The sequence below is a fragment of the Monodelphis domestica genome, chromosome 3, assembly GCF_027887165.1.
Source record: "Monodelphis domestica isolate mMonDom1 chromosome 3, mMonDom1.pri, whole genome shotgun sequence".
Lineage (NCBI taxonomy): Eukaryota > Metazoa > Chordata > Mammalia > Didelphimorphia > Didelphidae > Monodelphis > Monodelphis domestica.
The window spans coordinates 513,400,525-513,427,042 of NC_077229.1; the positions used below are offsets into that span (position 1 = coordinate 513,400,525).

The window sequence follows — 26,518 nt, forward strand, 5'->3', positions numbered from 1 at the left end:
AATTTAAAGATTTCTCAGGTACTTCTAATGATAAGGAATCCTCTGAAGAGCAAATTATTGTGGTTCTCAGTTTGCATAGAAGGTCCCTCCCAAAGGGGATGTGGCAAGGTAGGGACACTAATCCATTGTTGGTAGAGTTGTGAATTGATCCAACCATTCCGGAGGGCAATTTGGAACTATGCCCAAAGGGCGATAAAAGACTGTCTGCCCTTTGATCCAGCCATAGCACTGCTGTGTTTGTACCCCAAAGAGATAATAAGGAAAAAGACTTGTACAAGAATATTCATAGCTGCGCTCTTTGTGGTGGCCAAAAATTGGAAAATGAGGGGATGCCCTTCAATTGGGGAATGGCTGGACAAATTGTGGTATATGTTGGTGATGGAATACTATTGTGCTCAAAGGAATAATAAAGTGGAGGAATTCCATGGGGACTGGAACAACCTCCAGGAAGTGATGCAGAGCGAAAGGAGCAGAACCAGGAAATCATTATACACAGAGACTGATACACTGTGATACAATTGAAGGTAAAGAACTTCTCTATTAGGAACAATTCAATGTCCCTGAACAATCTGCAGGGATCTAAAAAACACTATCCACAAGCAGAGGATAAACTGAGGGAGTAAAAACACCGAGGAAAAGCAAGTGCTTGACTGCAGGGGTGGAGGGGATATGACTGAGGAGAGACTCTAAATGAACACTCTAATGTAAATACCAACAACACAGAAATGGGTTCGAGTCAAGAACACATGTGATACCCAGTGGAATCATGCATCGGCTATGGGAGAGGTGGGGGGAGGGGGAGAAAAGAAAATGATTTTTGTTTCCAATGCATAATGTTTGGAAATGACCAAATAAAATAATGTTAAAAAAAAAAGAAAACAACTCCCCCCAAAAAAGAAGTCATGTTATCCGTAGCTAATAAAAGGACTATTTAAACACCTTCATAATATAATAAAGAATAATAGAGACAATGGTGATATGAATGTATCATGTTCCCGTGTTGTATAATAAATATATCACTCTCTCAAAAAAAAAAAAGAAGGTTCCTCCCCAGCAAATTTAAAGGGGAGTCAGGCATCAAGAGGAAAGAATGTTGTACTTGTAGGGGTCCTATAGACACCATCATAGGGGGAAACTTTTTAACTCTTTGGGGTATCCCTGACACCCCTGTTACATTCTCTGAGCCAATGATGACTTAAACTTGTCTTAGGACAGCCCAGGGGGGTCAGTCAGTTCTGATTTATCACTTGCTAGCACAGGTGGGTCATAGACCTTCCTTCCCCACAGTTAATCCTTAAATGAGGGTGTATACAGTCCTGGTTGCTAAAATTCTAAAGACTAAGCACAGTGGAGTAAATCTAAAATTCACACTACTTCCTTCTTGTCTTTGCCTCTTCACTGTTTCACAATTTGGAAGCCAGTTGGACCTGGAAATTTGGAAGATGGGTGCTAGGAAGGGTCAAAAAAATAAAGACCTGATAGCCTTCACCGTAAAGAAGCAGTTATAGTACAGGGGGAAGACCATGGACTCAGAAATCATATAACCAGGGTTCACTTTCTACCTCTAATGCTTAGGCAGTTTTACCTCTTTAGGCCTCATTTCTTTGCCTATAAAATCAAGGAATTAGACTGAATGGTCACTGAGATCCATCTTGCTCTGGATCTCTGATCCTAGGACATTGGGCTTAGGCCAGGAGGCATATGTGGATAGGAATGATAGACCTTGACAGATAGGAGGTGGAGAGTTCCTTGTCCAGAGCTAGAACTGTACTAATAGAAAATAAATAGTAGGCTCATAAAAGTCCTAATTTTTAGAGAGGGCAGAGACACAAAGACCTAGTTCATGAGGCTTGTGTCAAGCCAACCTGATGGCTTAGAGAAGGCTTAGGAGGGATTCTCTGCATGTGTGTAGTGACAGGTGATGGTGCCAAGTATATTTTCTTCCACCCCAGGTGAAGCCAATTTCTTATGAGGTGCTGAGCCTTATCGTTTAAATATAGGAAAACAGTAACCTAGAATCTGGTAGTAAGGGAAATTGAGTTGGCTTTTGCCCCTCTTGGCATCATGGGTACCAAATATAAAATGGGAGTGGGGTAGGGATGGAAGGGGAGTGGGCTTTGTCATCATAGGCACTGAGATTTTTGCTTGAGTTTGTGTTTCTTTTGCTGACCCTGTTATGACTAATATGTGTTCTTGCTACAGAATCATAACAATCCTTGTCAGAGAAGCACTCACCCAGGGAAACTGATTGCCTTTCTTACCTTAATGTCAGAAGTCAGAGGACTTGTTGACTCTTTGAACTTAGAGAACCTTAGTGATCATGAACTAGTTCCTTTGCCAAACATAGCCAAGGTAGGAGGTATAAGAAGCTGGAACCAGGACCTGAGGCCTTTCTCTAGAGGTCTCTTCATCCAGTACTCTTGCGTATTCCATGCACTCTAATGTAAGGGCAGGCTGAGTTGGGAACTTGTTTCTAATTTCATTTCATTTGTTTTCCTTTTCTCTAACTTTTTGTTTTTAACTCCCAACCTTTCTCTTTGCCTAGTTCCCTGTATATTTCGTGTTACCCTCTAATATTACTTCTCTTTTTCTCACCTGATCTTTTTTGGTCTCTTTTCTGCTTAAAAAACTAAACATATTGAACTCCTAAACTGGCCTCAAGATTTGTTGTTAAAAAAACGACAGTAACTGTCCTCATTTATATGGTGCTTCAAATTTTACAAAGCACTCTGCCAACAGTTCTGGGAAGTAGTTACTGACATAGAAACTGAGACTTTCAGAGTTTTAAGTGCCTTGCCCATAGTCCCATCACTAGTACATATTAAGAGTATGGATAGAAACTCAAATCTTGTGACTTGGAAAGCCTATTGTAGTAGTAGTAATAGTGGGTATGAATAGTACCTATTAGGTTACTACCCACTTCCCTGAACTTAGAAAGGTATTCATTACTGTTGGGAACCCCTCTTTCCAGGGAGGAAACCGTACCTTCCAATGCAGATTAGCAGTTGTTCCATAATTTCATAGATTTCTAACTAGAGGGACATTAGAAGTCATCTGATCCAACCTTTCTGGAACTGACGATCATGAAATCTAGAGGTTAACTGACTTGTCCAAGATAACAAAAGTAGTGAAGTGCTAGTGCCAGAATTTGAACTCATTGGTCAATAAACATTAAAAACCTACTATATGCCAGGCCTGAAGTGTATACAATTTGTGTACAAGTACAAAAAAGGAAGACCTCTGCTTTCAAGGAGCTTATAATTTAATGGGGAAAGAGGACACACAAAACAAAGCTGAAAGGGAGAGGTGGGAATGGAAGTTCAAGAAAGAGTTCTATGAGGGGAAAAAAAAGATCTGGGTTCATGTGATTTTTCAGGATTCTTGGAGGCAAGTTGGAGAAGTCCAAAGAAACACAGCAAGAGGAAAATAAGGAAATAGTTGACCTGGGGGACCCCTTAAATAAAGGTTTGGGGTTCTTTCCTCTGCAACATAGTCCTTTCTCTCTATAATCTTGAGAGTTCTCTAGGAGGAACCCAAGGTGACTTGCCACCTTTGACTTTGAAATGATCATGATTTTCTTAGTCTTTCTTGTACTATATAAAAACATCTAATTCCTGAATTAGAAAAAACCTTAGAAATTATATCTAATCCAATGATACTTGAAGTATGAAACCCCTAAAAAAACACTCCAGAAAGTGGTTCTTCAGCCTTTGCTTAAATACTTTCAATAAAGGGAGATTTTTTTGTTTTGTTTTAGGTCACATTTGTCAGAACACTTCTGTTGATTGACAAAGGTGCTTGTAGTTGTATTGCAGCAACCTTTAGAGGGAGGGGTAGTCATTGATTTTATAAAAATGATGAAGTGTTTTTGTTTTTTTTTTCTCGAGGGAAGTCTGTGTGGGAAAAATACAGAGAGGATTAAGTAGAAGATAACAAGTGATAGCTCTGGGTATCATTTCATTCATTCCCTGTAATATCAAATAGTTCCAAAATAAAAGGTACTTTAGTTCAATTGGAGATTAAGTTTGAGGGTTTTTTTGGATTTGGTTTTGGATTTGTTTGACTGCTTTTTATTTCTTTTTTTTTTCTTTAAACTCTTACCTGCTGTCTTAGGATGAATACTGTGTATTGATTCCAAGGCAGAAGAGTGGTAAGGACTAGGCAATGAGGGTTAAGTGACTTGCCCAGAGTCACACAGCTAGGAAATGTCTGAGGCCAGATTTTAACCTAGGACCTCCCATCTCTAGGCCTGGCTCTCAATCCACTGAGCTACCTAGCCACCCTGCTTTTTATTTCTTAAGGAATTGTAGTCTTATTTGTTTACCTGGTATGTAGAAATAGGCCTAAATCTTGAGTTTTCCTACATTTAAATCAATTGTGCTTCTGTGGAAAGCCAGGAGGATTATCCTTTATTCTGTTCATTTTGTGACAGATTTTTTTTTTTCAAAACCTTTCTATGTGTAAATAGAAAGAAGAGCCAATCTACCATGTTGTTTTTGGTCTGGTCTCTGGCCTTTAGGAATGAATCTATGTGATGTAAAGATTAAAATTTAGGGAATATGGGGAGACTGAGGCAGGTAGAAATTAGTTTCTCTCTGCAAGGAGTATTATAATTTTTTAGATGTTTATTGAAGATTAAGGATTAAAGAAAATACAGGATAAAAAACACGTGTCCAGGCCATAGACACAACCTCACCTACATTATGAAAAAAAGCCACATCTGCCCCAAACGGAAGTCCAAGAGCCCGAGAGAGCCTCAAAAGCCTTTGAATCAGCTTAAATACCTTCTCGATCTTGACCCAGGTGAGATTACAAGGCATTCTGGGGAAGTGGAGCAAAGGCTCGTGGGGATTGTAGTCCTGTATTCGAGTCTATTTTTTACAGTGACCCTTCTCTATTTAATTTGCTGAGTGATATGCTTTGGATCCAGACATGGACTTTAATCAATTATCCCTATTCTTAAGGACTCAGCCTTTTTTTTAATCACTATAAATGCACTCTAATGAGTAGCTAGAACAAGAGATGGGGTCTATGAACGTTTTTCTTTTTTTTACATTTTGATAACTGAATTTCAATGTAATTTTTTACTTTGTAGCCTTATGTATTTAATTTTTTCATTTAAAAACCTTTTTCTGTAAAGGGGTTCATAGGCTTTACCAGATTGCCAAAGAGGTCCATGACACAAGAAGTTAAGAAATTCTATTATGGAACAGCAGTGTATACTAATGCAGTTTATTTTAGATCACTTGGTGGTAGTCTCTCCCCAGTGACAGGCCAAGAAAGAACTTTTTGTTTGTGTTACTACCAATTTTGAGCAACACTGAAAAAAATTTTAATGTTATAATGTAGTTTAACTTTCTATACAATTTCAGTTGCAGGAAAGGTCCGATATACTTTATTTTTCAGCGTGTATATAAAATGACGTTTCTATACTTTTAGGAGGTTGGGAGTTTTTTGGTTTGTTTCCAAATAATTGAATGAAATGAAAGAAGAATTTTTATTGCTCATTTGGAAAATTTAAAGCTAGCAGGCTCATCTTAATTGATATTTACTGAGTTCAATATTACTCTCTTTCTTTGATTGCCTTTCAATTTAATAGGGAAGTGACCCTAGCTAAATTCCTCAGGCTGTTATTTTTCATCTTAATTTTTTTTTAAATGAAAGACAATTAAGTTACTAGTCAGGAAATGTTGGGTTTTTTTTTTTCCCCAGAAACCTTTTTGGCTGATTGTGAAAGAGGATAATAATAATAATTGACACCAATTCTATAGACTTTCCTTAATTTATAGTTAGTCAGACAATTTAAGAATATCAAATTAACCATGTTCTCCTTAATTTATTGCCCCTAAGTGACAGTTTGCTTATAGTTACTATTGGCATGGTCATTAAGTCCCTGAAACAGAGGAGCCTTTTGGAATGCCCCATTGTCTTGGGTACTTATCCCTCATTCCTGAGCCTCTTGCCTGGTGTGTATGTTACTCACCAGTATCCCCTTAGGAATAACCTTCTAAAATAGGAATAAGTGGGCGATTGCTTGACCGTGTCGTACATGAACCAAGGGTTATGAATGAAAAACCTTTATGTAAACTGAGGCATGGCTTCTGTGGCATTTGGTTCTTTCTCCAAGGGGGGAGTACATCCAAGGGGTATTCTTGACAAGCACAGAGCCCTACAAGACCCCAATTCCTTTGTCCCCCTTCTAAGAAGAATAATACCCAAGACCCAGTAGACAGCATGAGCTCTAGAAAACCAAGTCTCTTTCCAGAGGGGAGGAACAACTGAGATATGCAATGCCTTTAAAATCATGATCATCTTTATTAAGCAAGAACATATATGTGCATGTGGAGTTCCCCATGTATTGCCAGAAAAACTCAGTCCAAAAGCTTCAAGGAACAGAGTAAGTATTTTTCTAATAAGGAAGATATGAGAAGGGGCTGATCCAGTGAGGGATCTGGAGTGAAATGGGTGGAACGTTCCAGGAACCAGGGGGGTGGCAGTTGAGAATGGTGATGATGGATTGCCAAGTACAAGGTGAAACAAAGACTTTGGTATATATTTTGGAGTACAATAGTATATTTTTATTTTATTTTATTTTTATTTTTTAAACCCTTACCTTCAGTCTTCTAGTCAATACTGCATATTGGTTCCAAGGCAGAAGAGGGGTAAGGGCTAGGTAATGGGGGTCAAGTGACTTGCCAGGGTCACACAGCTAGGAAGTGTCTGAGGCCAGATTTGAACCCAGGACCTCTTATCTCTAGACCTGGCTCTCAATCCACTGAGCTACCTGCTGCCCCCTACAAAAGCATATTTTTAGCATGATAAGTGGGTGTGAAATAACTCGGTCTCAAGGTTTCAGCATTACAGTGACCCACTGAGTCTTAAGACTAGGTTTTCCTTAGTTGAGGCCAAGTGACAACAGTTTAACAATTCAAAAATAACTTAAACTACAGATAGAAAATGTGGAGCCCTTAGTTATCTCATCCCAGAGGCCGTGAGAGTTAATGGTGGGATGAGCCACTGGCAAGTGGGACCTGAGCCTGGGCTCACTCAGGAGTACAAGAGCTAATGATTATTTCAGCCAGGTTGTCTAGATCACAGAGATATTCCATTTCTTCAAGTCACAAGTAGAGTCGGTCGTGTATATCTTCACCATCCACTGATAGGGCAACTCAAGCATATCAAGAAAATTAGTATATTCATTTACACATTTATATAGGTGTTAAAGAATAAGTTCTCTTGGAGCTAGGTGGCCAAGTGCATTGGGAGCCAGGCCTGGAGACAGTCCTGGGTTCAAATCTGACATTAGACATTTCCATACTATGTGACCCTGGGCAAGTCATTTAACCCCAATTGGCTAACTCTTAATACACTTCTGTTTTGGAACCAACACTTACTATTGATTCTAAGATGGCAGGTTTGGAATACGATATTCTGGAAGGTAAGGGAACTGGGTTTACAACCAAGAACCACCTACCTATCAAAACTGACTATATTATTTCAGGGGGAAATGGTCATTTAATAAAATAGAAGATTTCCAAGCATTCTTGATGAAAAGACCAGACTTGAACAGAACATTTGATGTCCAAATACAAAATTCCAGAGAAACATAAAAGGTTAAATTAAAAAAAAGCAAACCTTACATTCTGACTTAGTATCAATTCTAAGATAGAAGAGCAGTAAGGTCTAGGCAATTGGCATTAAGTGACTTGCCCAGAGTCACACAGCTAGGAAGTGTCTGAGGCCGTATATGAACTTGGGAGCCTCTTGACTCTAGGCCTGGCTCTCTCTCCACCAAGCCACCTAGCTGCCTCGAACTAGGTACTATTAGCAATTTCTTTACTATCTTTATTTTATCGTACTAGGAAGGAAATTATTTAATGTAGCTGCATGGGTGAACTTAGGGAGGTTCAGAAGAAAGGAACCAAAGAAATATCTGAAACCTGAAACTTGAGGAAACAGCCCTGTAATTTGGGTGTTATGAGATAATATCTTAGTAAAGGAACCAGCAGTGCCTCAGGATGGTGGAGTATGATGGATGTTCATGGAATGAGTATTTCTTATTCCTACATTCAGACTGGATCATTTAAGCATCTTAATATAATATGGTAGGAAAAATCCCAGTTGAAAATGAAAAGTACATAAATATGTATGCACACAATATCCTAAAAGCCTTTTGAAGTTTTTTTAAAGCAATTTAGTTTCATTGGCTTGAATTCCAAGATGTTGTTAACATTGTGTATATGTGTGTACATGCATACACGTGAGTGTATGTAAACATGTGAGTGTGTGTACATTTGTGTGTGCACTTTGCCTGTACTAAGATGAAGCATAGCCAAATTTCCCCTCTCTCTAGAGAGCTGTAATAAAATGTTGATGAGTTTGCCTTTAAACTTGCTGAGATTTTATGTTTTAGCACAAGTCGGGGAAAATACCTCTGGTATGAGGGAGATCTGGCTGCAACATACTCATACGAAAGCAATTGTTAGGGACTCGGTAGTTCCCAGGTAATGAACTATATGGAATAGAGCCAACCTTTATAGGGAAACCCAAGCAAAAAAACGTAGCTGTAGAAAGAACTTAGGTTTGGCTCAAGTTACTTATTAGTAGCTTAGAGCATCAGGCTCTTCAGACTGCTAAGAAATTAACTTTCCCAAAAGACAGAGAGCTAAAGCAAGACTACAAGAACTAGTCATTTCTGATAGGTTCGGCATAGGGGATGACAGTCAAAATGGGCTATCTGGAGAGGATAGTGTGAAAGGGAATGTGGTCTGGGAAAAGGACCTACTTGAACAGACATACTTACAGGAGTTCTTTTCATGGTGGCAAAGAACTGGAAATTGAAGGGTTGTCAATTGGGGAATGGCTTTTGGTATAGTTTATGGTATATGATTGTAATGGAATTACTATCGTGCCATATGAAATGAGGAGCAGGACGATTCCAGAAAACCTGGGAAGACTTGTATGAACTGAAACAGTGAAGTAAGCAAAACAAGAGAACATTGTACACAGTAACATCAATATCATAAGTCAATCAACTGTGAATGACTTAACTATCAGCAGTGCAAAGATCCAAGACAACTCCAAGGGATGCATGATGAAAAATGTTATCCACCTCCATAAAAGAAACTGATGGAGTCTGAATGCAAATCAAAGCATGCCATTTTCCCACTTTTATTTCCTTCTTGAGTAATAAAACGAAAGAGTTCAGCTCTGTAGGAAGTGAGAAGCATGTTAGCAAGTTAAGAATCACCAAGATGTTTTTCACTGAGGGGCCAGGTAATTTCCCGGCACAAACTCCTTTGTTTACTCTTCTTTATTAAAATGATGCTTGGCTGCCACCGAAGATTCCATTGTGCAAGTAGAAAGAGGTCCACTGAACAATTCATCATTTTTAATGTTTATTTCCAGGATACTGTTTTAAAACATTAACATTATGTCCTGTGATGAGCCAATTTAGAAATAATCGGACAGGTAGTTTTCAGCATTAAAAGAACTCAAGGAAGTGTGTTTCTTTTTAAGTTGTCATCAATAAGTATTAAGTACCTAATAGTCAGGAAATTATTTTAATACATCAAACTTAAAATAGCCTAAGGAAGAGGGAAAAGGCTAAAAATTTTGAAGTAATTTAAGGAATGTTAGCATGGAGAGAAAATTTGTAATATTTTTAATTACCAGTATACTAAATGAAAATGGATGATTTTAGATTTTTGTCTTCAAAGCATTTAAAAAATTTTTTTTGTATCCCGAAAGCATCTTTTCCCTGTTCCTTTAGACTTGGCATGCCAATAAAGATTTAGTGAACTGGCAAAAGCACGGTTTTTCTACTTAATGTTAAAAATATTTTCAGACAGTTGCACCATAAGTCTTTTTTTAAGCATATATACATTATTGAATTTATTCTGTGAGCATTTATTAAATACCTACTCTGCCCACAGTATGAGAGGCAGTATGATATAGTAGGCATTAGGCACTCTTTCAGATCTTCACCTCAGTCAGGAGGTGGGTAGCATATTTCTTTATGAGTCTTTTAGAAACACGTTTGATAATTATCCCAATTAAAGTTCCAAAGTTTTTGAAAGTTGTCTTTACCATATTGTCATTGTATAAATTGTCCTGTTGGTTCTTTTCATTTCATCCTGCATCAATTTATACACATCTTCCCATATTTCTTTAAAATCATCCCTTTCATCATCTCTTTCAGAATAATAGTATTCCATCACATTTGTCTGCCATAACTTATTTGTCTGTTTCCCAGTTGGTAGTCACTCTCTCAGTTTCCAGTTCTTTGCCACTACAAAAAATTGCTGTAATTATTTTTGTACATCTGTAGAGTTTGTTTTGCTTAAGACGAATCCTTCCTTTAATCTACCTTTACTTAGTCCCCATTTTCCCTTCTCCTTCCCTCTTGTGTTTCTCTTTTTAATGAAATGTAGTTTTGTGTCCAAATCTGTGTGTCTATTCTTCCCTTCTTTTGCCCAGTTCAGAAGGTAGTGAAGTTCAAGTGGCATCTTCTCCCCCTGTCCCCTTCATCCTTATTTGTATAGACTTCTGTTTCCATATAACAATTAGGAAAATTGCCCCTAATCTTTCTCTCCTTTTCTTTGCCTAGTGTATTCCTCTTGTCTTCCTTTTCCAGTCTTCTTTTAAGATCATCAAGATATGTTCCAGACCTTCTCTCTAATTAGATTCCCTATATATCTTCTTGATGATGATAAGATTCAGAGAGAATACATATGTCATCTTCCTATATTAGAATGTAAATAATTAATGCTTAGTTTTAGTCCTTTATGATTATTCATGTTTACCTTTTCATTCTTAATTTCTGGGTTTGTAATTCATAGTTCCTGTGCAACTTTTTTCCCCCCAAGAATGCTTACAAATTATGTTTCATTAAAGGTTCATTTTCCCCCCTACAACATATGGGATCATGCTTAATTTTGTTGGCACAATATTAATGACTATAAGTGTATGTGTATACATGTGTATCTATCTTTCTATCTCCTTTGCCTTCTAGAAGATATTTCAAGCTCTCTGCTACTTAATAGCAGCCACTAAATTATTTGAGGTCCTGACTATGGTTCCTTAAGATTTTATTTTTTTCTTTAACCTGGAAGCTCTGGATTTTACATATAAGGTTACTGACAGTTTTCATTTGAGGATTTATTTCAGGGGGTGACTGACTGGTAGATTCTTTCTATTTCTATATCCATCTCCAGTGTTCTTAGCCATATATGTATAAGTCCTGATGCCAATCTGGTTTGGAAAAATGATTCACCTTGATTTTTTCTTGTATTTCCCAATCAAAATTGAGTGTAGTGCATTTTCTTGATTAATTTGGAGAATGTTGTAATTCTAAAGAGAATTAAATGTTTTTATATTTCTACATAAAAATATGATAAAATAGAATTTAGTCTCAATTTTAAAGGCCTTATATTCCCATTTCATACTCTTTGTAAAATGCTAATTGTTACTAAGTCCTTTCAAATCAAAATGAGCTTAGTTTGGAAGTATAATTTGAATCACTGTAATTCCTGATAGGGATCTAAACATGTGTTTCTAATAACACTTATAATATGTTGTATTAGATATTTTTTAAAGTAAAATTTGGGGGCAGCTGGGTGATTTAGTGGACTTGAGAGCCTGGCCTAGAGACTAGAAATCCTAGCTTTAAATCTGACCTCGGACACTTCCTAGCTATGTAACCCTGGACAAGTCACTTAGCCCCCATTGCCTAGCTCTTACTACTCTACTGACTTGGAACCAATATTTATTATTGATTCTAAGACAGAAGGTAAGAGTTTTTTAAAAAAAATAAACAAATGGAAAATTCATTTGAAGGAATTGCAAAATACCTGTCTTGTGAAGATTTTCAGTATGTCTATTAAAACCCTTTTTAAAAAAAGAAATATTCCAGAGCTACACTATTTTCAGAATTCGCAAGTCAGATCAACTTGTGACAATATCTCTATTAAAGGTTAAGTGCCAGTAAATTTAGCACTTCCTGGTCTGTGTTTCAGCAGCATGAGATCAACTGAGTGGGTGATATTTATACCATATGGCCTTTCCAAAATGAGTAGGTAAAAGAGGAATTTAGACATCTTTTCATTGTACTTAAATGGTTAGCTCCTAAAGTGCTTTATGCTGGTAGAAAAATAGGTAACTAAGACTATAAAAGAAACCAATCTAATAGGTTAGTTTATGTTGAAGATTTATTTATAGAAGTCTATTTCAAAAGATAGTAAACAATGAATTCTTATAAATAGAAAAGAATTTGTAAAATGCTTTTTTTTTTTTTTGCCAGACAAGTCCAATCAGCATTTAACTATGCCAACTATGTACAAGGTACAGTGCTAGGTATTAAGAATACAGAAACAAATGGAAAATAATCCCATCACTTAAGCTTACATTATTGGAGGGGAAGGAGGAGGAAGGCAGGTGTAACATATTAACACATAATCATTAAGTACTTATTAAACACCTGCCATGTGGTGGCTCAGTGGATAGTGTTGGGCCTGGAATCAAGAAGACTCATCTTCATGAGACCTCTATTTGAGAGACTTATTTGTACAAATTTAATGTACTCAAAATTATCCATTTAACAATGCTCTCCATCTTCTGTTGACTCGTATCCACAAATCTGATACATATATTCCCTATTCCTCTAATTTTCTTATGATATCTCCTTTTATGTCTAGATCATATATTCATGAATAATAATATGGAAATATGCTTTGCATGATAATGCAACACAGATTGAATTGCTTATCAGGTCTGGGTAGAAGGGAACAAGACTATGGATCATATAACTTTGGAAAACTTGTGTGAAAAATTGTTATAAAAATAAAAAAAGATCATGTATCCATTTCAATTTTCTTTTAGTCAATGATGTAAGATATTGTTCTATACCTAGTCTCTGCCAAATTAGTTTCTTGTCCCAGCAATTTTCACCAAATAGCAATTTCTTTATCCCCAAAACCTGAATCTATGCTTTTGTCACATAGAAGGTTCCTATAATTTTTCACTGTTGTGTGTTGTATTTTTCTTCTGTTCCACTGATGTACTTTTTTATTTCTTAGCCAGTACCAGATAGTTTTGAGAATTATTGCTTTATGATGCAATTAAAAATCTGTAACTGATAAACCTCTTTCCTTTACCTTTTTCCATTAATTCTTTTGATATTCTTGATCTTTCGTTCTTCCAAATGAATTTTGTATCATTTCTTCTAGCTCAATAAAATAATGTTTTGGTAATTTAATTGAGTTGCATTGAATAAGTAGATTAGTTAAGGTAGACTTGTCATTATAATTAAAATTATATATATTATATATTTATTTTCATATATATTATATAAAAAATATCACATGGTGGTGACAAAGTACAAGATGGGGGAGAGGCGACATTTCAAACTGAGCCCTGATTTTATTTCCCATTCATTTAATTGCAAACAAATAGAGGGTATGTTGTCCCACCAATTGAAGCAACACATCATCAGTGGAGAAAAATCCATCATTCAAAACCCCACAGACCAGCAGAAGAAAGACAATGAAGAATCTGAGTTTGAAGTCCATGAAGTCTATGCTGTGGATGTTCTTGTGAGCTTAGGAGAGGGCAAGGCCAAGGATGCAGGACAGAGAACTACCATCTATAAGTGAGATCCTTCAAAGCAGTATGGTCTGAAAATGAAATTTCCCATGCCTTTTTTAGTGAGGTGGAGGGGCAATTTCAATGCCCTGCCATTCACTCTCACAGTATTTGAGGATGAAAAGAAAGCCTAACTTTTTGAAATTTAATATTTCCTCACTTATTTAGATCTGACTTCATTTGTATAAAAGATACATTATATTCATGTAGTTCCCAAGTTTTTTTGGAAGGAATACTTCCAAATATTGTATTCTATCAGTGATTATTTTATTTATTTAAATTCTTGTCTTCTGTGTGAATTAAATACCTAGGAGACAATTAGATCCCAGAAGTCTAAAGCTATAGGAGTCACTGAGTCATATGTCTTAATTTGCCAGCATGGCAGGCGAGATTCCTGACGGGTCAAAGTCTCAGAAATCAGGTATGTGACTTATTGGAGCTGAGGTTAAATCCTGGCCAATTAGAGGATCTTGGGGGAGGGTTCAGACTGAGCTTTAAAAGCCAGCATGTGATCTCTGCCCTTTTGTGGGCTTTTGAAAGGAACTCTTTTGCAGCCATCCTGGCACTTATCTATATAAGTTATTTCTTGCAAGCAGTGGTCCAGTCCACACCATTTCCAGGCTGGGAATACAAGAACTTTAGTCCCTTAGACTTTGGGTCCCTTCCTAAACTGAAGCCCATTTCCCTAGCTAACCTTAATTTGTCTGGCCTAACCGTGTGGGTAGCTGGGTCCCCTGACCCTTGCTTATGAAAGAACCAGGACCCATGGAGAATCTAGGACCTGATAGAGCAGAAGTAACTTAACAGGGGACTTTTTAAAGTGTGATAGGCTGGGAACCTTATTTCTCTGTTTCTTTCTCTTTACTAATACTTACAAATTTAGTATAAAATCTCTAAGATTAATTTTTATACATAACACTTCCATCTTAGAACCAATTCTGTGCAGTACCTCTACAATTTGAGCCCCTTCTTAGAAATCTTCCTTTATCTTCTCCCTTTGCCCTCTTAGTTCCAAATTGGCTCACCTTTCTAAGGGTCCTCCTGCCTTTGTCCCTTCCCCCTTGCCTTTTAGTTTTTATTCTATCTGCCTTTCCAAAAGCCCCTTCCTCATCCCCTTCAACCATGCCCTTCTATTTCTTTTTTATAAATACATTTTATTTTATTTTATTTTTTTGGTTACAATATTCACTTTATTTCCCTCCTTCCCCTCCACCCACCCTTCCCGCATCCAATGCACAATTTCATTGGGTATTACTTGTGTCCTTGAACAGAACCTATTTCCATGTAGTTGTTTGAACTAGGATGTTTATTTAGAGTCTACATCCCCAACCATATCCCTTCGATCCATGTATTCAAGCAGTTGTTTTCCTTTGGTGTTTTTACTCCCACAGTGTTTCCTTTGAATGTGGATAGTGGTTTTTCTCATTGATCCCTCCAAGTTGTTCAGGTTCACTGCTTTGCCACTAATGGAGAAGTCCATTATATTTGATTGTACCACAGTGTCTCAGTCTCTGTGTACAATGTTCTGCTGGTTCTGCTCCTCTCACTCTGCATCGATTCCTGGAGGTTGTTCGAGTCCCCATGGAATTCCTCCACTTTATTATTCCTTTGAGCACAATAGTATTCCATCACCAACAGATACCACAATTTCTTTAGCCATTCCCCAATTGAAGGGCATCCCCTCATTTTCCAATTTTTTGCCACCACAAAGAGCACAGCTATGAATATTTTTGTACATGTCTTTTTCCTTATTATCTCTTTGGGGTACAAACACAGCAGTGCTATGGCTGGATCAAAGGGCAGACAGTCTTTTATCGCCCTTTGGGCATAGTTCCAAATTGCCCTCCAGAATGGTTGGATCAATTCACAACTGCACCAACAATGCATTCATGTCCCAACTTTGCCACATGTACTCCAGCATTCATTACTTTCCTTTGCTGTCATGTTAGCCAATCTGCTAGGTGTGAGGAGACACCTCAGAGTTGTTTTGATTTGCATTTCTCTGATTTTAAGAGATTTAGAGCACTTTTTCATGTGCTTATTAATAGTTTTGATTTCTTTAACTGAAAATTGCCTATTCATGTCCCTTGCCCATTTTTCAATTGGAGAATGGCTTGTTTTTTTGTACAATTGGTTTAGTTCTTTATAAATTTGAGTAATTAGACCTTTCTCAGAGGTTTTTGTAATAAAGATTGTTTCCCAGTTTGTTGCTTCCCTTCTAATTTTAGATGCATTAGTTTTGTTTGTACAAAACTTTTTAATTTGATGTAATCAAAATTATTGATTTTACATTTTGTGATTTTTTCTTAGCTCTTGCTTGCTTTTAAAGTCTTTCTTTTCCCAAAGATCTGACATCTGACAAGTGACACTATTCTGTGTTCACCTAATCTGCTTATAGTTTCCTTCTTTATATTCAGATCATTCACCCATTCTGAGTTTATCTTGGTGTAGGGTGTGAAATGTTGATCCAACCTTAATCTCTCCTATACTATCTTCTAATTTTCCCAGCAGTTTTTATCAAATAGTGAGTTTTGGTCCCCAAAATTGGGATCTTTGGGCTTATCATAGACTGTCTTGCTGAGGTCATTTACCCCTAGTCTATTCCACTGATCCTCCTTTCTGTCTCTTAGCCAATACCATATTGTTTTGATGACCACTGCTTTATAGTATAGTTTGAGATCTGGGTCTGCAAGTCCTCCTTCCTTTGCATTTTTTATGACTTCCCTGGATATCCTTGATCTTTTGTTCTTCCAAATGAACTTTGTTGTGGTTTTTTCTAATTCAGTAAAAAAAGTTTTTTGGTAGTTCAATGGGTATGGCACTAAATAAGTAAATTAATTTGGTCAGGATTGTCATTTTTATTATTTTAGCTCATCCTACCCATGAGCAATAAATTTTTTTCCAATTGTTTAGATCTAGTTTTAATTGTGTGGAGAGAGTGTGTTGATATGATGTGTGTTCATAGAATGTGTGTTCATATAATTCCTGTGTTTGTCTTGGCACATAGATTCCTGAGTATTTTATATTGTCTAAGGTGATTTTCAATTAAATTTCTCTTTCTAATTCTTGCTGTTGAAATGGATTGGAGATATATAGAAATGCTGATGACTTGTGTGGGTTTATTTTGTATCCTGCAACTTTGCTAAAGTTGTTGATTATTTTAACTAGCTTTTTGGTTGATTTTCTAGGATTCTTTAAGTAGACCATCATATCATCCACAAAGAGTGATAGCTTGGTCTCTTCATTGCCAATTGTAATACCTTCAATTTCTTTTTCTTCTCTAATTGCTACTGCTAGTGTTTCTAGTACAGTGTTAAATAATAGAGGTGATAATGGGCATTCTTGTTTCACTCCTGATCTTATTGGGAAGGCTTCTAGTTTATCCCCATTGCAGATGATGTTTGCTGATGGTTTTAGATATATACTGTTTATTATTTTTAGGAACGGCCTTTCTATTCTTATACTTCTAGTGTTTTCAATAGGAATGGGTATTGTATTTTATCAAAGGCTTTTTCTGCATCTATTGAGATAATCATGTGATTTTTGTCAGTTTGCTTGTTAATATGGTCAATTATGTGGATAGTTTTCCTAATATTGAACCATCCTTGCATTCCTGGTATGAATCCTACCTGGTCATAGTGAATAACCCTTGTGATGATTTGCCAGAGTCTTTTGCTAGTATTCTATTTAAGATTTTTGCATCTATATTAATTAGGGAGATTGGTCTACAGTTTTCTTTCTCTGTTTTTGACCTGGCTGGTTTTGGGATCAGTACCATATTTGTGTCGTAAAATGAATTTGGTAGAACACTTTCTTTGCTTATTCTGTCAAATAGAATGTAAAATATTGGGGTTAGTTCTTCTTTGAATGTTTGATAGAATTCATTTGTGAATCCATCTGGACCTGGGGATTTTTTCTTAGGGAGTTCTTTGATGGTTTGTTCAATTTCTTTTTCTGATATGAGGTTGTTTACGTAATCTATTTCTTCCTCGGTTAGTCTAGGCAATTTATATTTTTGTAAGTAATCACCCATATCACCTAGATTGCCATATTTGTTGCCATATAATTGGGCATAATACTTTTTAAGGATTGCCTTAATTTCCTCTTCATTAGAGGTAAGGTTTCCCTTTTCATCTTGGATACTGTCAATTTGGTTTTCTTCTTTCCTTTTTTTAATTAGACTGACCAGTATTTTGTATATTTTGTTCATTTTTTCAAAGTGCCAGCTTCTAGTCTTATTTTATTAAATCAATAAATCAATTAAATTAAATTCCATTTGACTTTCAATTTTATTAATTTCTCCTTTGATTTTTAGGATCTCTAATTTAATCTTCATCTGAGAATTTTTAATTTATTCACTTTCTAGTTTTTTAATTTGCATACCCAGTTCATTGACCTCTTTTCTTCCTAATTTGTTAATATATGAACTCAAGGATATAAATTTCCCCCTGAGTACTGCTTTGGCTGTATCCCATAGGTTTTTTAAAGGATGTCTCATCATTGTCATTTTCTTCAGTGAAATTACTAATTGTTTCTATGATTTGTTCCTTGACTAACTGGTTTTGGAGACTGAATTGTTAAATTTCCAATTAATTTTTTATTTACCTCTCCATGTACCTTTACTAATTATTCTTTACATTGCATTGTGACCTGAGAAGGTTGCATTTATTATTTCTGCTCTTTTGCACTTGTTTGCAATGTTTTTATGTTCTAATACATGGTCAATCTTTGTGAATGTACCATGTGCTACTGAAAAGAAGGTATATTCTTTTTTGTCCCTAGTTGTTTTTCTGCACATGTCAACTAACTCTAATTTTTCTAAGATTTCATTCACTTCTCTTACCTCTTTCTTATTTATTTTTTGGTTTGATTTATCTAGTTCGGATAGAGGAAGGTTCAGGTTTCCCACTAGTATAGTTTTTCTATCTATTTCATCCTTGAGCTCCACTAGTTTCTCCTTTAGAAATTTGGATGATATGCTATTTGGTGTATACATGTTGAGTACTGATATTTCCTCATTGTCTGCTCTGCCTTTTATCAGGATGTAATTACCTTACCTATCTCTTTTAACTAGATTTATTTTTACTTTGGCTTTGTCAGATATGATTGCTACTCCTGCCTTCTTTTTATCAATTGATGCCCGATAGATTTGGCTCCATCCTCTTATTTTCACCCTATGCGTATCTACCTTCCTCGTGTGTGTTTCTTGTAGACAGCATATGGTAGGGTTTTGGATTCTAATCCACTCTGCTATTAGCTTGAGTTTTATGGGTGAGTTCATTCCATTCACATTCAGAGTTATGATTACCAGCTGTGTATTTCCCAGCATTTTGATTTCTACTCCTAGTCCTGCCTTTTCTTCTTTCACTATTTCCTTCTACACCAATGTTTGTTTTTAATCAGTCCCCCTAGTTCCCTCCCTTATTTTACTTCCCTTTCTACCCCCTCCCTTCTTATCCTCCCCTTATTTTCTTTGCAGTCTTTTTAAAACTACCCCCTCCCTTATACTGCTTCCCTCCCCACCAGTCCATTTGTTACCCTTCTACTCCGCTTTAGGGCACAAATCTATTCTCTGCCCCAATGGATTGGATGGTTCTTTCCTCTTTGTGTCAGTTTCAATGCATGTAAGAGTTGAGTATTTCCTGTCTCCAACCTCTTTACCCTTCCAGTGTATTGATCTTCTCCCCCCTCCTGCCATGAGCTTCTTTGTGGCATATAAATTTACCCCCTTTTGTTTCTTTTCCCATTTCTTTTAGTATTAACCTCTTTTTTAAGCTCTAGTTGTGTGTGTGTGTGTATATAAAAAAAGGTGGGTTTTTTTTGTTTTGTTTTTCTTTTTCCCCTCTTTTTTAATTACCTTTTGATGGTTCTCTTGAGTTCTGTGCTTAGACATCAGATTTTCTGTTCAAGGATTTTTAAAGAAAAGGCCAGACCTGAACAGAAAAGGTTTCTGTCCTAAAGTAATCTTAAGAAGGGAGGAGGAGGAACCTCCCATGCCAATGGGATTCACATTCCAATAGAGTTCCCACTATCAATAGGAAATTTTTCAAGTATGAAATTTCCCAATGGTGAAATTTCCAACATTTATAAGTCTAAGAAGTTTTAAGGTTTACATACTCCACCCCCTATTCTCCCCCATGCCCTTCTATTTCTTGACATGAGTTCATTTCTAAAAATTCCTCCCGAAGAGCAATTTGGAATTATGCCCAAAGAGCTATAAAAGAACACATACATTTTGATCCAGTAATTCCACTACTGGGACTGTCCTTCTCCCCCTCCCCCCACCCCCGAAAAAAAATAGGAAAGGACCTGTTTGTACAAAAATATTTATAGCTGCTCTTTTTGTGGTGGTGAAGAATTGGAAACTAAAGGGATATTCCTCAATTGGAGAATGGCTGAACAAATTGTGGTATATGATGGTGATGGAATACCTTTGTGCTATAAGGAATGATGAACAGGATTCTTTCAGAAAGAGCTAGAAAGATCTACATGAACTGAAGAGTGAAATCAGCAGAACCAGGAGATCATTATACTTAGTAACTGCAATACTGAGAACAATCAAATGCGATAGACTTTGCTATTAACAGCAATACAATGATCCAGGACAATTCTGAGAACTTATGAAAAAAATGCTATCCGCCTCCAGATAAGGAATTGTTGGAATAGAAATGCATATGAAAACATATGATTTATCACTTGTTTATTTGGGTATATGTTTGTGGGTTTTGGTTTTATATGATTATTTGTTTATAAAAATGAATAATATGGAAATGTTTTTTGCATCATAATACATATATAACCCAGATTGGGAGGAAGAAGGGGAGGGAGACAATATGGATCATACGGCTTTAGAAAACTTATGTGGAAATTTGCTATTAAAATAAAATTTTAATAATAAAAAAAAAATCCCTCCCCGTAAGAGTCCCTTTTCTTATCCTCTTGCTTTCCTTTGAATCTATTCTACCTTCCCTTAGTCTTTTAGCCCCTTATGGAGAATTCTTAGTTCCTCCCTTATTTTATCTTTTCCCTCCTGTTTCTCTGAATATTAAAATTTTTATCCTTCTAGTTATATATGTTGTTCTCTCTTTAATCCAGATCTGATGAGAGCTGGATTCTAGTAGTACCAGCCCTCCACCAACTCTTCCCCTTTTCTGCGGCAGTTCTTCCATTCATTCCTCTTGTATATAAGATAATTGTTCAATTTACTTTTTTCTGGTCAACTTTACTATTATTTTAGCTCATTTTATTATATTCAACTCAATCTAAAGTCTTCTGTCTATATATGTCCTTTCAAAATACCTAGGTAATGATTTTGTTCATAAAGATTATAGATGACATTTTCCCACATAAGAATTAAACAATTTGACCTTTTGTGCAGCTTATAATTGGTCTTTCATAATTACCTTTGTATGCTTCCAATAGATCAAATTTTGTACTGAATTTTGGGTTTTTCCCCAAGAATATTTGAAACTACTTTAGTTCATTAAATATCTATTTCTTACCTCGTATAATTATACTCAGCTTTGCTAGATATGTTATTCTTGGTTGTAAACCCAGTTCTTTTGTTCTTCTTGTTACTTCTATTTTCTCTTTTAACCTGGGAGCTATGAAACTTAGCAATGGTGTTCCTGTGCATTTTCATTTTGGGGTCCTTTTGAGGTGTGGTGAACAATGGATTCTTTCCATTTCTATTTTACCCTCTGATTCTAGAATTTCTGAGCAGTTTTCCATGACAATTTCTTGGAGTATGATGTCTAAACTTTTTTTTTAATAACTTTCTGGGATACCAGTTATTTTTAAATTGTCTGTATTTTATCTCTTTTCCAGGTCAGTTGTTTTTGTGATAAGATGTTTCATATTCTCTATTTCATTCTTTTGATTTTGATTTTGCTGTATTATTTCTTGTTGCCTTAGGAAGTTCTTTTCCTTGTCCAATTCTAGTTCTTAATGAATTATTTTCTGCTGTCAATTTCCATATTTCTTTTTCCATTTGGGTGATCTTTCATAATCTTCTTTATTTTCTTTTATTGCTCTATTTTTCCCCTAATTTTTCTTCAACCTCTCTCATTTGTTTTTTAAGGTCTTTTTTTTTTTAAACCCTTACCCAATATATACAATATTGATTCTAAGACAGAAGAGTGGTAAGGGCTAGGCAATGGAGGTTTAGTGACTTTCCCAGGGTCACACAGATAGGAAGTTTTGAGGCCCAGTTTGAACCTAGGACCTCCCATCTTTAGGCCTGGCTCTCAATCCACTAGTCACCCAGCTGCCCCCTTAAGGTTGTTTTAAAAAACTCTTTTTGAGTTTGTGACCATTTATTGTTTTTCTTTGCTGTTTTAGAAGTAGGTGTTTTTACTTCACTGTCCACTGAGTTTGAACCCAAGTCTTCTCTGTTGCCAGAATTGCTATCAATAGTTGGGTTCTATCCCCTTTACTTGCTCATTTAATTTTTTTTTTTAATTTAAAATTTTTAAATTCAATTATTAGCTTAATGATAGAGGCTTAGGGCTCCTAGGGTACTGAGGAATGATGCTCAGGTTTCAGGGTTTTCTTCTGATGTCTATAATCTACTGTTAGCTGTAATCCCTACTCCTCTACTCAAGGCCCAGTCCATAACTGACCTCAGTTACTCCAACCAGAGCCCAGGACAAGTTCTACCACTGTAGTTGCAAGGAGGTGCACACCTCCCTGTTAGCAGCAACCAGGAACTCCACTCTCCTGGGAGTGACCACCACTGAGGGAGCCATAGCCCCTTAGCAACTACATTCATTGGTGTGCATGCCTTCCTCATGCCTCCTCCCCTCAGCCTGGGGTAGAGCAGTTCTCTCGTCCATGTTCCTCAGGCCCTCAAAAACCTTTCCTGGTCAGCAGTGAGGCTGAAGGTGCTGCTCTCAGGGCCTAGTGCCTATTGACTATGGTATTCACTCTTTCAAACCCCAGCTGTGGGAGAGTGGAGATCGCTGGAGCTGAGCCACAGCCGACAAAGCTGCTCCCAGGGCCCTTTGCTTGCCAGTTCTAGAGGTTACTGGTCCAACCTCCAGGGACTGCCTTATTGATTACATGTTGTTTGCTCTTGTCCTTCTCCCATGGCCTATAGCTTGCTGATTCTTTGTTGTTTGTTCAGGGATGTCTTAACAGTGGGACTGAGGCCAGGGGAGGCAGAGATGTTCTTCCCTAGTTATTCCTGGCCACTTAGCTTCACTCCCAAATCTTGTCTGTTTTTACCATTTTTAGCATTGATTCTGTGAGTTATTTTTTATAGTTTGTGGGCAGGTATTAGGAGGATGAGAAAGCTTCACACCCAACTCTGCCATCTTCCCACAGTCCCTGAGGTTGATTGTTCTTCAGCAGAGAAATTCAGCCCTTTTGTAGAATAAGGACCTAATAGGAGTTATCTCAGGATAATTGAATCATGGATTTTTAGACAGGATCTTAGATGTCACCATGTTTTTGGTTACTTAGAAGGGGAATTTCTTATAGCAGTAACAAGGAGTAAAGACTCTTTAAGGAGAATAAAATTAAGAAATGGAAAAATGAAGCAAAATATCTGTAAGGTTCTGATATTGAATTTCTTCCTATTGTGAGAGAGCCTTATATCATAAGGGAGGTGGTTGGCAGGCCTATCCCCTGCCATGTGTCTAAGCCAAGAAATATGACTTTTGTTTATTAAAGGAAGTAGACTTGTTCCATAGTTAAGAAGGAGATGATCTGCAATAAAGGGACTTTCCTTTATTTTATTTCCCTGATTTGGTGCCAACAGCTTCATGAGAAAACATCCAAAGCTCTGTCTAAGCTTTATAATAGAGACTAAACTATTGCCTTTTTTCTTTCTAATTATTACTTCAAGTGCCATTTTTACATGTCCCTTCCATCACCGCATTCCCCAACATTAAACAAAAGTTCCATTCTGTAGATTTAGAAAATATATCGTTTTAATTCTTTCCTTTCCCAAGAGTGTTTGCTGCCCTCTTGAAGGGAGGACCAGAAATTCCTTTTTGAAATGTTTGATTTTAGCCATTCCCCAATTGATAAATGGGTAAGGATCATGAATAGGCAATTTTCAGATAAAGAAATCAAAACTGTTAATAAGCACATGAAAAAGTGTTCAAAATCTCTTATAATCAGAGAGATGCACATCAAAACAACTCTGAAGTATCACCTCACACCTAGCAGATTGGCTAACATGACAGCAAAGTAATAAATATTGGAGTGGATGTGGCAAAATTGGGACATTAATGTATGTCCAGCAGGTGGAGTTGTGAATTGATCCATCCATTCTGGAAGGCAATTTGGAACTATGCTCAAAGGGCAAAGACTGTCTGCCCTTTGACCAGCCATAACACAGCTGGGTTTATACCCCAGAGAGATAATAAGGAAAAAGACTTTGCAATAAAAAATAGGAAAAGGAAGGGGAGAGACTTATAATAAAGGAAGAGAAGGTGAAGGGGAATGGAGTCTACTTTCTTCTAGGCAAGGACAGAGTGAGAGGAAGTGGTGGTGTTTAGCCAGAGGAGAAAAGGAGGATGGATTTTGTCTTTCCCCCCTCATCCCTCTCTGACTAGACCCCCTCACTGTTTGTGTCTTCAACTCCTACTGCCAGGATCTCTGGGATCTTTGTTGAAAGAGGTTTCAGGTGTTAAGCCTCTTTCTTCTGGAGAGTGAGAGACCACTTCTCTCCCCCCTCAATCTAGGCTGTCTTCTAATAAAGCTGGAGTCAATTTTGGGTGCTAATAACTGAGTTTATTCAAGGGAAGCAGGAAAGGGACAGGACTGATGAAAGGTAAGGATTGAGATTCAGGAGGGGGAGAGGGAGTCTCTAACACTCTTCCCCCCAAAATTGGATGGCTCAGATCTGATAACCTGAACCCCTTAGGGGTTCAGAGAAGAGAAACTCTGGTTTCTTGGCTGGCACACCAAGTGTCACCAAGTTCAAGGTTCAAAGGGAGTTGGGTTGTAGAGAATTTCTTTGCGGACTGCTCATCTCTCAAAGTCCCTGTCCACTGGCTGGGGTTTGGGAAGATCTGGGATCAGGAATTCAGGGAGAGAAAGATCACTGACTTTGATTCAGTCAGTCAAACCCCTCTACCCAGGTACTCTGTGCCAGGAGTCCGTTTCAACTGCCTAGCTCAGCTTTTTTTCCCTCTCCAAGGTTCCAGGTTCTTTTTCCACATTCCCCCCTTCCCTGCTTGCAGGATTCTTGCAGCTCTTCCAGGCTATTCCCAAAGTTTCCAGATTTCTCTCTCTTATAACTTGTTACAAGAATATTCATAGCCACACTATTTGTGGTGGCAAAAACGTTGGAAAACGAGGGGATGCCCTCTAATTGGGAAATGACTAAACAAATTGTGGTATCTGTTGGTGATGGAATATTATTGAGCTCAAAGGAATAATAAAGTGGAGGAATTCCATGTGAACTGGAACAACCTCCAAGAAGTGATGCAGAGTGAAAGTAGCAGAACCAGGAGAACAATATACACAGAGACGGATACACTGTGGCACAATCAAACGTAATGGTCTTCTCTAGCAGCAATGCAGTGATCCTGAACTATTCTGAGGGACTCATGAGAAAGAACTCCATCCACATTCAGAGGAAGAACTGTGGGAGTAGAAACACAGAAGAAAAACAACTGCTTGATCACATGGGTTGAGGGGATATCATTGGGATATAGACTAAATGATCACTCTAGTGCAAATATTAATAATATGGGAATAGATCTTGATCAGTGACACATGTAAAACCCAGTGGAATTGCACACCAGCTATGGGATGAGGTTGGGGGAGGGGAGGGAAAGAACATGAATCTTGTAACCAAATAAAAAATATTCTAAATCAACTAATTAAATAAAATTTTCAAAAAAGAAGAACCTCCGTGAAATGTTTGATTTTCAGAAATTCTGGCCTCTGAGAAATGGTAAACTACTGTTTTTCTTGTTTGTATTCTCTCTTTCAGGCCTTTTCACGTGGAGCCTACAAACATTGTCAGTATGGCTACCGACACTATAAGAGTCAGTGACTATGCCTCTGCCATGAACAACCGAATTCATTACTACAGCCGACTCACATCTTCCTCTGGCAGGGCATTGGTAAGGGGCAAAGCCCAAGTGTCTAATAATGCATTGAAACAAATGGTAAATCTGCCATAGCACAAATAAGGCAGCTACCAAAAGGTTGCCATTCTGATTGAACTTTTAGCTGGCTAGAGGCCAAGGGCAGCTTTAGAGAATGCAGATGTTAGTAAGCCTAACAGCTTGTCTCCTTTTGTCTGAAACTGCTCTAGCCCCTACTCTTATGAGCAGTAGTGTTGGGAAGTCTGAACTTCATCTTAGTTATCCCCAATCCTAGGAACCCTGGGAAAACAGAATAATTTCTGAAACCCTAATAGGACTTTGGGTCTTTGATGGTCTAGAGTTCATTGGAAATTATAACTGAAAAAAAAATTGATAGAGCTAAAGGGAACCATCCTGTGTTTTGTGGCAGGTGTTTTGTCTTGTTTTTTCATTTGAGGGATTTTACTTTGTTAGGACAAGGGGAGGGAAGAGATAAAAACATGGGGAAATTTGAATAGATACTATCCCTTTTTTAAAGTACCTTTTATACATCTAAAGTTATTTTTCTTATTTTATAATATAAAAATGGAACATGGTATTTGACAAATAATCACGATGAGTATGTTAAAAAGTATATGAAAGCCTGGAAATTAAGAAGAAAAAAATGGCAAAACCCACCCACCCCATCTTTTTTATTTCTGATGACAAGGGGTAGGCAAGAGTGGAAGGAAGAACCTACATTTCTTCCCTTATTTTCCAGGGCCTTCATATTGCTGTTGAGATGAGAATCCTATGTCAGCTTGGTCTGATTTTAAAATGTCGTTAACCTT

General features: G+C 37.1%; 1 protein-coding gene and 1 non-coding gene across 6 annotated transcripts in view; both read left to right on the top strand.

The window, feature by feature from the left end:
- SLC38A9 (solute carrier family 38 member 9) overlaps nt 1-26,518 on the top strand; it is a 123,619-nt gene that overhangs the window by 19,023 nt on the left and 78,078 nt on the right. For all 5 annotated transcript variants that reach the window (XM_056824908.1, XM_007486322.3, XM_007486323.3 and 2 more), the window contains one exon: nt 25,592-25,724. In XM_056824908.1, coding sequence (XP_056680886.1) covers nt 25,592-25,724 — 133 coding nt within the window. The remainder of the gene's footprint in view (nt 1-25,591; nt 25,725-26,518) is intronic.
- MIR12334 (microRNA mir-12334) lies at nt 24,143-24,204 on the top strand. Its single transcript, NR_162875.1, has one exon. It is a non-coding gene; the product is annotated as a microRNA mir-12334 (primary transcript).